General features: G+C 35.1%; 3 protein-coding genes across 3 annotated transcripts; all 3 read right to left on the reverse strand.

The window, feature by feature from the left end:
• Positions 1–374: 374 nt before the first annotated feature.
• HELRODRAFT_185894 (hypothetical protein) lies at positions 375–2,788 on the reverse strand. The gene is made up of 7 exons (XM_009025956.1): positions 2,556–2,788; positions 2,176–2,291; positions 1,926–2,041; positions 1,388–1,547; positions 1,005–1,157; positions 595–769; positions 375–488 (listed from the first exon to the last, which is right to left on the reverse strand). Exons 1-7 carry the CDS (start codon positions 2,718–2,720, stop codon positions 444–446), a joined length of 930 nt encoding a protein of 309 aa, XP_009024204.1. The 5' UTR covers positions 2,721–2,788; the 3' UTR covers positions 375–443.
• Positions 2,789–3,919: 1,131 nt separating this feature from the next.
• HELRODRAFT_177810 (hypothetical protein) lies at positions 3,920–8,115 on the reverse strand (the record flags this gene model as incomplete). Its single annotated transcript, XM_009025957.1, has 12 exons — positions 3,920–3,975; positions 4,704–4,889; positions 5,010–5,138; positions 5,287–5,490; positions 5,626–5,737; positions 5,902–6,056; positions 6,374–6,491; positions 6,642–6,704; positions 6,840–6,958; positions 7,107–7,220; positions 7,784–7,888; positions 8,028–8,115. 12 exons carry the CDS (start codon positions 8,113–8,115, stop codon positions 3,920–3,922), a joined length of 1,449 nt encoding a protein of 482 aa, XP_009024205.1.
• Positions 8,116–8,439: 324 nt separating this feature from the next.
• HELRODRAFT_177811 (hypothetical protein) lies at positions 8,440–12,526 on the reverse strand (the record flags this gene model as incomplete). Its single annotated transcript, XM_009025958.1, has 9 exons — positions 8,440–8,613; positions 9,386–9,456; positions 9,805–9,945; positions 10,325–10,426; positions 10,896–10,970; positions 11,379–11,549; positions 11,710–11,830; positions 11,952–12,067; positions 12,430–12,526. The coding sequence occupies 9 exons, from the start codon at positions 12,524–12,526 to the stop codon at positions 8,440–8,442; spliced, it is 1,068 nt and encodes a 355-aa protein (XP_009024206.1).
• Between the last annotated feature and the right edge of the window lie 271 nt (positions 12,527–12,797).

Here is a 12,797-nt window from a genome sequence, read left to right on the forward strand (position 1 = left end):
TATAATTATCTACTAGTACACAATCTGACAAATGAGCCAAATTAACTGAAGAAAAAGAAAGTGTCCTACCAGCCAAAAAATTTATTTAAAAATCACCGTACACACGTACACACACATTATATATATATATATATATATACATACATATATATATATATATATATATATATATATATATATATATATGTATGATATATAATATAAAGGACTTTAAATATATATATATATGTGAGTGTGTATGTGTGTGTGTGTGTGTGTGTGTGTGTGTGTGTGTGTGTTTGTGTGTAAATATATATCACCATAATCGGCGTTGTTCCTCATCATGGGGCTATCATCATCATAGCCATCGTCGTAATCGTCGTCGTCGTCCCCAGCATCATCATCATCATCATCATCATCATCATCATCATCATCATCATCATCATCATCATCATCAGGACACTTCAATCCATATCCTCCATGCTGAACATCAGTGGTTCACTGCCATCCTGTTGAATTATGATGTTCCAAAGTTAACAACCATGAAAATGACTTCACATCCACATAGGCAGCATGATAAACACGCACAACATCAATCCATCAATCATTACAAACCTCAGTTTTGACAGCGTAATCACCACCCCCACTACCACCCCTATAATCATCACCACCATCAACATTCGTTTTCCTCTTCCCTCTGAAGAGAGCAAACAGGAAGATGGTGAGGATGATGGCAAAGAGAATGATGCTAGTATGCAGGAGGTGCAGGTTTATCACTTGTTTGTCACTCTATCATTAATTGTGAAGATGTGTGTGCATGTGTATGTGTGTGTGTGTGTGTGTGTGTGTCTGTGTGTGTCTGTCTGTCTGTCTGTGCGTGTTGTACGTTATGTGTGTGTGTATCTGTGTGTGTGTGTGTCTGTGTGTGTCTTTGTACGATATGTGTGTTTGTGTGTGCGTAAATATGCGTGCGTGTGTTGTGGAAAAAAAAAATCCATATGATGATATTTTTAAACCTACTAACAAAAGATAAATAAATGGTTAAAAGTGGATCTAATTTGTGCTCAAATTTTATTTTTGACTCCCCGCTCTTGCAGGTTGATGAGTGTGGCGACTTGAAGATGGCGTTCGTCGGTAGGGATGTGTTGTTCGTGGTGGGCTTGCATGTACCTGGAGGTCTGCAGAGGCAGAAGGAATGATATGCAAGATCATTAGTGATTGAGGATGGTAATTTAAGTTTTTTCTTTCTCTCTCCTCTCTCTTTCTCTCTCTCTCTCTCTCTCACACACACACACACACACACACACACACACACACACACACACACACACACACACACACACACAGACACACAAATATTAGTAGACTTTTTAAATCTGAAGTTAAAAGAAAAAAAACAAGAACAAACATATTAGAAGTTGGGAAGAGAGAAGAATGATCGGCGATGGTGACACAGGCAAACAGTGTAACAGGTGGGCAAACATCATCTTTGCATACTTCATCCCCGTTGTCACTGCTGGTCCATACATGTGGAAGTTCAGTGAACACTTCCAGCATGGCATTTGAGCCTGGTGATTTATATTAAACAAGAGTCGATTGTTCATCAACTAAAAAGACAAATAAATGGCTATAAGCAAGTAAAATAATGTTTTCCATCAAGTATATGAGTGTGTGTGTTGGTGCAAATTTGTTCGTTTGTTTGTGGGTGTGTGTGTGAGAGAGAGAGAGAGAGAGAAAGGAGAGAGAAAGAAAGGGAGAGAGAAAGAAAGTTAACATGTACAGCTAGGCTTACTGCAAAAATTGAAAACTTTTCAATCCTGTCAAGCCGGCTGAGCACAAAAAACATAGAAAAAAATAGACAGATACACAAACATACAAACACGTACATAAAGATAAACAAACAAAGAAACATACAAACATAGGACAAAACACTTGTACTTGGTGACCTTTGATGCCAATGTCATGAGCACTTAGAAGTCCAGAGAGGATTGTAAGGTTGTGCCGCTGGTGGACAAATGATGGAGATGGCTGGACTGTGATCTTCAGTGGGATTGTTATGTTCCTTTAAGGATAAGTTAATTTTATAATACTCATATATGAATAATTTTAAAATCAATCAATCAATCAACCAACCAATCAATCATATAAATATTTTTTTAGAAACATCATTTTATTTTCCCATATAACAGCACCAACTTTGAAGTGTAGTTTGTTGCACTTTTGTCCGTCGTAGACAAATTTGGTGACAATGATGAATTGCTACTCAGGCAGAAACTAACTCTTGAGAAGCCATTCAGAAATATGTTCCAATCCTTCGAGTTGCAATGATAATATTCAAAATTTATCCTAAATTTTGAATAAATATTCTTCTGATTAAATGAACAAAAAGTAGAAATGCACAATCAAAAATCAATGTAATAAAAACTAATGACTTAGCGTTAGCCGATCAATTAAAATCTACAATTAACAACATTTATTACTTCCTTCTGAATAAATTTAAGTATGCAGCCTATTCTTTATCAGTGCCTGCGTGATGTAAATAATTATAGATAGCGTAATGTAAAGTTAGTTAGTACCTTTTTGATGTCCGTTGATTTCAGTTGGGCCGTTTTTACGTAGGCCCCAATGGACATTGTGATCAGTGAAAATATTACCAGAACTACCAGAAAGAGGACAAGTGGAGGTTTTTTCTTTACGAAGTGTTTCAAATTTTCAAAAATTGAAACGCAGCAACCCTTCATTTTTATTTAAAATTTCATTTCATGTGTTTTTAAAAAGTTAGAGTTTTTTAAACGAAACCTTGTTAAATGCATTGTTTATTTAATAAAAGTGAACCTAATAAAGTTTTTATGACAAAAGCATGATGTAATGCTTTCATATTTCTAGATTTCAATAAAATTTACGATTTATCTAAATAGTTTCAAAGTAAAATCATTTTTTAAAACAATTAATAAATATATTTTTATTAATACATTTTATAATTATAATAGATTTTTAATTTGTAATAAATTTAAAGATTTTATGACATTAGATGAACTTGAATCTTCAAACTAACTTGAGCATCAAATATTTATGTTCATGTGGCAACCCCGTTTCATTTAGGACTCAAGTACCCAGTTTGATTACAAATGCTAATTAATTACTAACTCTAATCACGGCTAATGTTTAATTACGCAAATGAAATGTAACTTTTGTAACGTATTTAACGTATGTAACGTGTGTTATTACTTAAGTAATCTGTCACTCAATTATTCAGTAGTCTATAATATTAATTAACTCATGCTATTGCCTTACGCTCTTGACTTACACACACTTACACATATTATAATATTTTGAATGAGTGATTGCAATTGATTACGGTCAGTCACCGATAAAACATACAAAACATGCATACATGGTAAATCCGAATGTTTTAATAATCCTATATATATATACAATAGGTGTCAGAAATATTGATGAAAATCACGGCATGTTCGGCGTTAGTTAACTTCCAATTTAACTTTTCGATTTTTTTACGTGTTTTCGTTACCGATGATTCCCCTGTTTCTAAATTTATTAGTAGGAAGAATTCCTAGGAAGAACTGCAGTTGTTGGATATTTATTATCTGATGTCTTTATTATATGAGTATTGATTCGGCTAGTCGTAAATTATAATGGTTGTTATTGTTATGATTTCAACATTGTGTTCCAAGATTTGTCTTGTAATTTTAGTTTTGTGTTTCTCTTTCATCTGATTCTTTATAGCGCCAGTTTGTACGTGCATCGTGAGTCTTCTCGATAGCTTGGTCGTCGTCATACCAATATATTCAGAGTTATGGTGCCCACACTCACCAGTATTACACTTGAACAAATAGGTATATTAGATGGCTATGATCCATTATCGATTCTGGTTTACTAGTGCAGTTGTTTTTCATCACAAGAGATGGCGTTCTTTGGCTGGCTATGATGCAGAGAGCTTAGCCAGACCCATCTGCTTGCAAGATTCATTGAGGAGCGCTGTTGAACATCGCGGAAATGGAGCATTATTAACTAATTGATAGATTGATTTTTATATGTATTGTTGCTACTTATTCCGTGTAAGTTGCTATCGTACTCGAATAAATTATAATTTGATTTCAACGAAACGTATGTAATAGAATATTTTATTCAAGGATAGGTTTAACTTGACTTTTTCACTATCAGCCGATCTTTCGTTATATTAATTCTTATGATGAAGTGATAAACTAAGACGTATTTGTATTGCAAAACAAACGATTGATCATTAGGTAGGTTTTGAAAAACGACGGCAAATTTTATGTAAATTTAAGTTAATGAACTGAACTGTTGTTGATTTGTTGATTTGAATATTTAACGATTTTTATTAAATTATAAAAAACAGTTTCATGAAACACGAAAGCTGCAAAGTTTAGTTGGAAAAATCGTAATAAGAACCGATGGGGCCGAGACTCACTAATGTCAAACGATGCTGATTTAAGTTTCTGTAAAAGTAAAATTTGTTCATTGAAAAAAAGATTGTATTGATATAAATATACTCAAATAAGTTTTATTATATATTTCCATTTGCATATCTTCTCGAAAATATCTATCTAATTTATTGGGTTTTCGTATTTTGCAATTCTGTTCATGAATGTTTATTCTTACAGCAATTTGGAGCAAAACATTTTCAACAATCGTTTCTACAAACTCAAATTTTGTAACCTAAAATAAAAATTGAAAATAATCACCTTCTTCTCCTCCCTCCTCCTCCCCCTCCTCCTCCTCCTCCTCTTTCTCCATCACAGACTTCCTAACCTTCCAAATGGTGAATGCTGTTCCAGAGCCCAAAAGAATGCCCCCCACTGCAGAGCCCACAATGACGATGATCATCACCGTGCTACCCACACCAGCAACCTCGGCCACCAGTCGACTCTCTGAAATCAAATCCAACAACAGTTTTGTTTGACTTGACTAAAGAAAAACAAGCTCAAGACATCGTTCAATTGATTAGCAACTGTAAAATAACAAATTAAAATATTTAGGCAAAAGTCTACCGAGGCAAAGAGTTTTGTTCGTCAGCTCCAAATCACTATCACAGCCGCAATAAGATACGGATCTCTCTCCAATGGTATCAGTTAGACATTTTGTGTCTTTATGGCACATTCCGTTCTGCACGTTGCAGTCTAAATAGAGAATTGAAATGGAAATAATTAATGTGAAGTTTCGAAAGAAGAACTGGTAGTTAAAAATTAAATGAACTATGTGCATACAATGAATGTAACGTTCAAAAATCTAAAAATATCGTCAGGATGTCGCATGATGTGCGAAAACCTCGGATGTCGCAGAGATTCCCCGTCCATCCGGGCGTACACTTCCACTGTTTGCATTCCTTACTGAAGCGCTCATTTTTATCGTTCAAGCAGTAGTGGGCGGTCTTGAAGTTGTCCGTGTAATCAAGTCTCATGTTCACTGAATCAAAAAACAACGCATGAAGTATATCTTTACCGTTACTGTTAATTTGTAATATCTGTTGGTCTGTTGGTTGTTGCAAATTATTAGAATAACAACAAAAGTGTAACACTCACGAGATCATCATTGCGTAGAAAATAGGCAATGTTATGATATCAGTACTAGTGCAGATGTACAAAATTGTCATAAAAAACACCTTACCCTCTCTTACGAGATACACTTCTCTCTTCTTCATCTCACATTGACCCGGTTCCAACTGTCCATTGACCTTGAGGCTGCTGGCACAAAAACATTCTGGATCCTCATCTGTCCACTGTTTGACGAAGAATTCAGTTCGGTCGAAACATTTTATTACAATAAGAAAATAACAATTTAATCGATAAAAATTGAAATGAAAAATCGCTTAAATCAAATATTTTTAACATAAAAAGATGAATATATGAAGCAAATATAGAATTAAACTGTAGTTGAACATACGGAAGTGATCAGGAAGAAGTAGTTGCCGTCGAGACACTGCTCGTGACATTTGCTGCTGAAGAACTCCACGTTATCCGAGGGGGCATCTCGCCTCACTAACGTTTCCTCGCTCACGAACTTGAAGCAACCAATCAGCGAAAAACCTTTGGAAGGCTCTGTTCGTGAAAGGATTTTGTTTTATTCGTTTAAGTTTTTATTTTAAACACACATTATAATATTTATTCTGCTGTCTAAAACTAAATTACAACTTATTTAATATTCAATACTTAGTTCTACCAGCAACGAAGATCTGGGCCCTCGACAGATGTTTGAACCAGGTCGTCGTGCAATGAAAACGACGCAAAATAAATGGCACTCCTACAGACTGAGCTAATCCGCCCGCCGTTAAAATTTAAAGTGATTCTTACGCTTATTCTTTTAGTGTTCATTTTAATTACATTATTAAATGTTTCTTTTAAATATATCTCCTTACTGGCATAGACAGAGAAGTGATCGGGACCACCACAGAGCGTTCCATCACTACATGATACACTGCACTTTTTCAATTCTACTCTACGGTTGATCTCGTCGGCGCAGACACACACGCCATCCTTAAGATATTTTCGTTTCAATTTATTAATTTATTTGTTTCTAATTAAATTTATTATAATATACTAAACTAAATTATTATTTTCAATTCATTATAATGTCTTTGAGTATTTGGAGTGATTTTGAGTGAATCGTGGATGAATGTTAGCTACCGGGTCATCCGAAAGCTTGTCAGACTCTTCATCTTTCTCATTCGATTCAGTGCTGTGTGGAAACTAGAGTTCACAAAATATTGCCGTTTGGTTTATTTTGATTTTAATGAATGTTCGTTAAAACTTTCTCATTTGGTATACAAAGAACGAAATATCCATTGAAAATTTTGAAAAAGTGGCAAATTAAGAGCGAGCAACCTTAATGGTGTAATACTTGGTGCCGCAGTACGCCTGGCAACCACCAATGGACTTCACATTGGTGCTGCTCTGCTTATTTACCTCACGAAAACAACCCTGCAGGTTCTCCAGCTTTCGATCTTGAAAACAAAATTTAGTAAATAATATTTGTCAGATAGTTTTCAAATTTGCCACTTCAAAGTATTCTGAAACAGTGACACGATGGGTAGCAATAAAACAATGTTACAATAATGTTATATATAAAAAAAGAAATTCTCACGCATTCACCGATATCTATAGCTATTTCGCCATCCTTGGTAACGCATTCGATGCTGATGTTGGAAAGCATCCAGGTGTCCACACACAAATTATCCTCACAGTTGCCGTTGTTCACTGAACAATCTTCATAAATTTAATGAAAATAACCTTTTAGTTGTTTCAATGAATACTATTCAATTTTTTTAAAGATCCCAAAAAGTTTTTTTTATAATTTCAGAGTTATTTAAATAAAAATAGATTTAAATTTTCTGTAATTAGTTTAAGGGAATTTATGGAAACGACGGACTTCATGGGCCTATCTGAAGACGACGTTGATGTCGGTGCCAAAATTGGTCGGCAATACTTAACAAGATACTTGGAGCATATCAATTTTTGCGTCAATTTTTCATTTTAAATAGTGCTTTCATGTTTATAAATTTAATGAATAAAAAATAATTAAACAATATATTTTGGATAAAGTTTCCAAAAAATTCCTAAAAAAGTTTTTTGAGCGTTGATAACGGATCCCCTTTTGACTAAATGATAACAAAAATTTAATCAACTACTGAAAATGTTGAAAAATGTATGAAACTTGTAAATAACTTTCTGAATCATAATAAATTGTAATAAATTGAATTACTGAAATATGTTTCCAAACATTAAAAAAACTAGCTTTTCTCAGTTGCGTTAAATGTAGTTGCACTGACCATTAGTGACGCACAGAACGGTACCTCCATCGACTTCAACGCAGATTTTCTCACCACAGCCACCGTTATCATTTGAACATCTGCTTCTCTTCGGCGGTGAAGCTTCTAAAGTTGGGCAGAAGTTTGCAGTTGAAATTTAAAAATTTAAGGGACAGTGATTAATTTTCCAAAATGACCAAATGAAAATCAGTTAAAACAGCAGCCAATTACAGATTGACGAATTACAACAGCGAATTGCAATGACCTTTGAGGTTGTCATCCTGGGAACTGCCATCTTCAAATTTGTCATTTTTGTGTCCGAGGATGACGTGACACCACCGTGTGTTTCGCATGTTTAATTAATTAAGTTCAGTTTGTGAGAAGTGATGTCACTCATCCGTCAAACAATAAAATTATGGATTGATAAGTTGTACGCACACGCACACACGCTCACACATATACACACACACATACACACACATATACACACATACACACACACACATCCGAACAACCTTTGGGTGACCCTCCTGGACCACCAACGTCCATTCCATCATCTTCCATGTCTGCCTCTGATTTTTTAATTATTTTTTTTTATAATATAATAAACACCTTAAAAAACTATTTATTCTTCAAAATTAAAAAATATTGTGAATAAATATTCCAACTGAATCAACTTATAAACCGTATCCATAGACTTCCGCTTCATCCAACGAGAAATGGGCTAATTTCGTCACTACCGGTGTAGACAAGATGATGACATAACGACCGATGACGTTGTCCTTGCATTTGACCTCCATGGGATAACCAAAACCATACAGTTTGCCGTTCCATTCTCCGCACAGTTCGTACTGGTAAATTTTGCTGGTTTCCCAGGTATTGGTGAACCTTATTTCAAGTTTCGCCACTTTGGTTTTACCTATGTTTGGAGATTTTGTAGAATGAATGCTTGTTGTTAATATTCGAAGACTTAACGTTGCTAGGATGTCTGATAAAATGTGTGTGTGTGAATGTGTGTGAATATGTGATTGAATGTGTGTGTGTGAATGTGTGTGTGAATGTGTGTGTATGAATGTGTGTGTGTGTGAATGTGTGTGTATGAATGTGTATGTGTGAATGTGTGTGTGTGTGAATGTATGTGTGTGAATGTATGTGTGTGAATGTGTGTGTGTGAATGTGTGTGTGTGTGAATGTATGTGTGTTAATGTGTGTTTAAATGTGTGTGTGTATGAATGTGTGTGTGTGATTGAATGTGTGTGTGAATGTGTGTGAATGTGTGTGTGAGTAAATGTATGTGTGTTAATGTGTGTTTGAATGTGTGTGTATGAATGTGTGTGTGTGTGAATGTATGTGGATTAATGTGTGTGTGAATGTGTGTGTGTGGATGTGTGATTGAATGTGTGATTGAATGTGTGTGAATGTGTGTGTGTGGTGAATGTGTGATTGAATGTGTGTGTGTGTGAATTGTGTAGGCGTGTAAATTTACTAGCCAGGCAAATTGGAGTGGTAGAGAAGGACTCGATGTATGTAGCTGACAGTTGAGAGATCCACAGCGTACCACGGAAAGATTTTCCGGAAGTTAGCCTCTGGTGGGATTATTTTTCCATCCGTCACGTGACTGACATTACTCTCCAACTCGGCTTTGTTGACTATCACCTTCTTATGTGCCGCTATGTTTATCAAGATTTCCTCATCTGCGTGTGTGTGTGCGTGTGTGTGTGCGTGTGTGTGTGTGAGTGCGTGTGCGTGCGTGCGTGTGATTGTTCACGCAAAAATGGCGACTGTCCAAGCGACTTGATGTGTCTTGAATAAACTAAATATCAACCACAAAGATGCATCATACAACCACCTAAAATTTCCATCTAAGCCCTTACACGTACACACACACACACACACACACACGTACACACACACACACGCACGCATATATAAACACACATACACACATATACAAAAACATATACATATTTAAACATCTATATATACATATATATATATATATTATATATATATATATATAATACATGTTCGTATATTCGTACGTATATTAGCAATGCATTTTTTCCCATCACTGAGCTGCTGGTCGACACCGCACTGACACTCGACGATGATGAGACTTCTGGCAAATTTGGCTTCAAAGCACGTCATGTCGCTAGGGCAGTCGCCGTTGTTGAGCGCACAATCTTGTGAGGTTGTGGTTGATGTTTTGTTTGTTGGTTAGGTACATGTCCGTGCAACTACAATCCAATGGAATGATTGCAACATGTGAAGATTGATGTCATGTCGTTAACTTTTCATATCTTGTGAATTTTTGTTTATTTGATGAACGTTCTGTGAGATCATCAGACAAACAACACCGAAATAAATTATAATCAAACATTAAAATGGCAAACATTGAAAGAACCATAGAGATGGTAAACATTGTGATGGTGAACACTAAGATAGTGAACATTGAGGTGGTAAACACTGAATGGTGAACATTGAGATGGTGAACATTGGGTGGTGAACATTGAATGAACAGCCATTGCCTACCTCTTTCATTGCATTGTTCACCTTTCCAACCTTCCTTACATTTCTGTTCGTCACAATGGGTTAAATTTAATTTTTCCCTCTCACAGTGAGAATATGCTGAGAACCTCTGTGAGAACTGCAGTTGGAAGTTTACTGCGTGTGTTTTGCATTGGGTTTTTATTATTTTATTATTTTTATTGAAAATTTGTTTTATCTCGATTGATGTTATGTTTGACGCTATTAAAATTTCAACTTGAGAGGTTACGGCTTTTTCAATGTTTTGTTTAGTTTCAATGTTTTGTTTAACTTCAATGTTGTTTAACTTTAATGTATTGCTTAACTTCAATGTTTTGTTTAACTTTAAACATATTTATAATATTTAAAAAACTGTGATTTTTTTTATATTTTCCAAATATTTGAGTAATTTTAAAAATAATTTTTTTTTTAATATAGTATAGAAAATTTCGATGTTTTTGAAAACAGAAACAATTCAATTTTTATTAGTAGTTGTTGTAAAAGTAGCTGTAGCAGTAGTAGAAAAAGTAGTTGTGGTAGTAGTAGTAGTTGTGGCAGTAGTAGTAGTAATAGTAATAGCAGCAGTAGTAGTAGAAGTGGTACAAACCCGACATGACAGATGCATAATTATCGTGATGTTCAGCACTGCACTCTTGGCATTGTTTAACATTACGTTGGGTCTCTATGTAAGGGGAAGTGGCGTTCATACACGTGCACGTTGGAGCATTCTTTGTTGAGTTCTTGGTTGGTTTGTTTGGATGTTGGTTGGTTGAAGGATTGGTTGGCTGGCTGGTTGTTTGTTGGTTGCTGACTAGTTGTTTGTTTGTCTGTTTGTTTGTTTGTTGTTGTTTGATTAGCTGGTTTGAGTTTAATTTCAATAATTTTGTTGTAACGATTTATAAAGAATTATATTCTGTTGGTTTATCAGTAATATATAAAAGCAGTTATTATTTACGATCTGGATGATTTTTTTACAACCCTGATCTGAAACGTCAATCTAAAAAAAACTTCTACACACAAACACACACACACAAACAAACACACACACACACACACAAGAACTTATACACAAACACCTATACACACAAACTGGACATCCAGCATACATAAATGTTGAAGTAGACAGCCCCATCTTCCTGGCACATCTTCAAACATGTCTGGAAGGTTTCATTCGGACTGACGAGGGTTTCCGATATGATGGTCAAATTGTTTCTCCAGAAATCGCCAACGTGTGTGGAACAACAGTCTGTTATATCTTTCTCTGATTGGAAGGGGGTAGTTTTCATTTTAACTTCTAGCTATTCAAAAATACAATTAAAAGCGACAATATTAACAACCACAAAGACAAAAACCAAAACCGACAGGATGAATCTATTTAAACAGCAACACAACAACAACAACAACAACAACAACAAACTCACTACTATAGACAGCGAAATAGTTGAAACCTCCACAAGGACCTACTCCAAGGCAAACCTCGTCACAATGCTCTGACGGCAACGACTGGCCAACCCTTTCCGTACAAATGCATTCATCCTTCGACTGTGATGTTTTGTGTTCATCAGCATCATTATCGTCATCATCATCGTCGTCGTCATCATCATCGTCATCTTAATCATCATCACTAGCAGCACCACCATCACTATCATCAATCCTTCTCCACCTTCATGGCAATCATTATGAAGTCTTTGCATTTTTCGGAGCACGTGTGGATGTCTGTCTGGTGAAATGTCTGAAGTACGGCGATCCAGCTGTAGCAGCCGACATACTCGTGTGTGGCTGGTGGTGATAGGGATGTATACAATTTGTACATTCATTCATTTATTTGCTCCTTCGTTCATTCGTACATTCATTCTTTCATTTATTTGTTCTTTCGTTCGTTTATTTATTCATTGATTAGTTCGTTCGTTCATCCATTCAGTTATTCAACATATCATTGATTAAAAAATGTGTATACAACAACAACAACAACAACAACAACAACAACAACAACAACAACAACAACAACAACAACAACAACAACAACAGCAACAACAACAACAACAACAATAATAATAATAAATAATAACAATTTTCGTAGCATAATAATAACGACAACAATAATAATAATAAATAATAATAATTTTCGTAGCAGCTCCAACTTAATTGCGAATTAACGAGTGGAGCGAGATGCAGAAGAAATAGCTTAACGACGTAGAAGGAGCTGATGACATTGGTATCCGAGATTGAAAATCTCATTTTTTATACAATAGATTACATTTCTGAATTAGCGATTGAAGACATATTTGTTTACACACGTCTGTATAAACAATATCTTACGTCAGTATGAGCATAAATACTAGAAAAAAATTACAAACATCAAATTTGCGTGATTTTTTAGATTTTATTCGTGCAATTAATAGTCCTATGTGGCCAACAGACGAATAGGCAATGAATGATTTTTAGCCCGATTGGCCTAAGCAGATGATTCTAGTAATTACGTCGTCGTCATTATGATTTTTTTATTCTC

The sequence above is a fragment of the Helobdella robusta genome, assembly GCF_000326865.2.
Source record: "Helobdella robusta unplaced genomic scaffold HELROscaffold_44, whole genome shotgun sequence".
Taxonomy (NCBI): Eukaryota; Metazoa; Annelida; class Clitellata; order Rhynchobdellida; family Glossiphoniidae; genus Helobdella; species Helobdella robusta.

Coding starts and splice junctions, on each gene's coding strand:
- HELRODRAFT_185894 (XM_009025956.1), bottom strand. CDS start 2,720: ATGAAGGGTTGCTGCGTTTCAATTTTTGAAAATTTGAAACACTTCGTA. Junction 1,548..1,925: donor TCATGACATTGGCATCAAAG/GTCACCAAGTAC, acceptor ATAAATCACCAG/GCTCAAATGCCATGCTGGAA. Junction 489..594: donor ATTACGCTGTCAAAACTGAG/GTTTGTAATGAT, acceptor ATAATTCAACAG/GATGGCAGTGAACCACTGAT.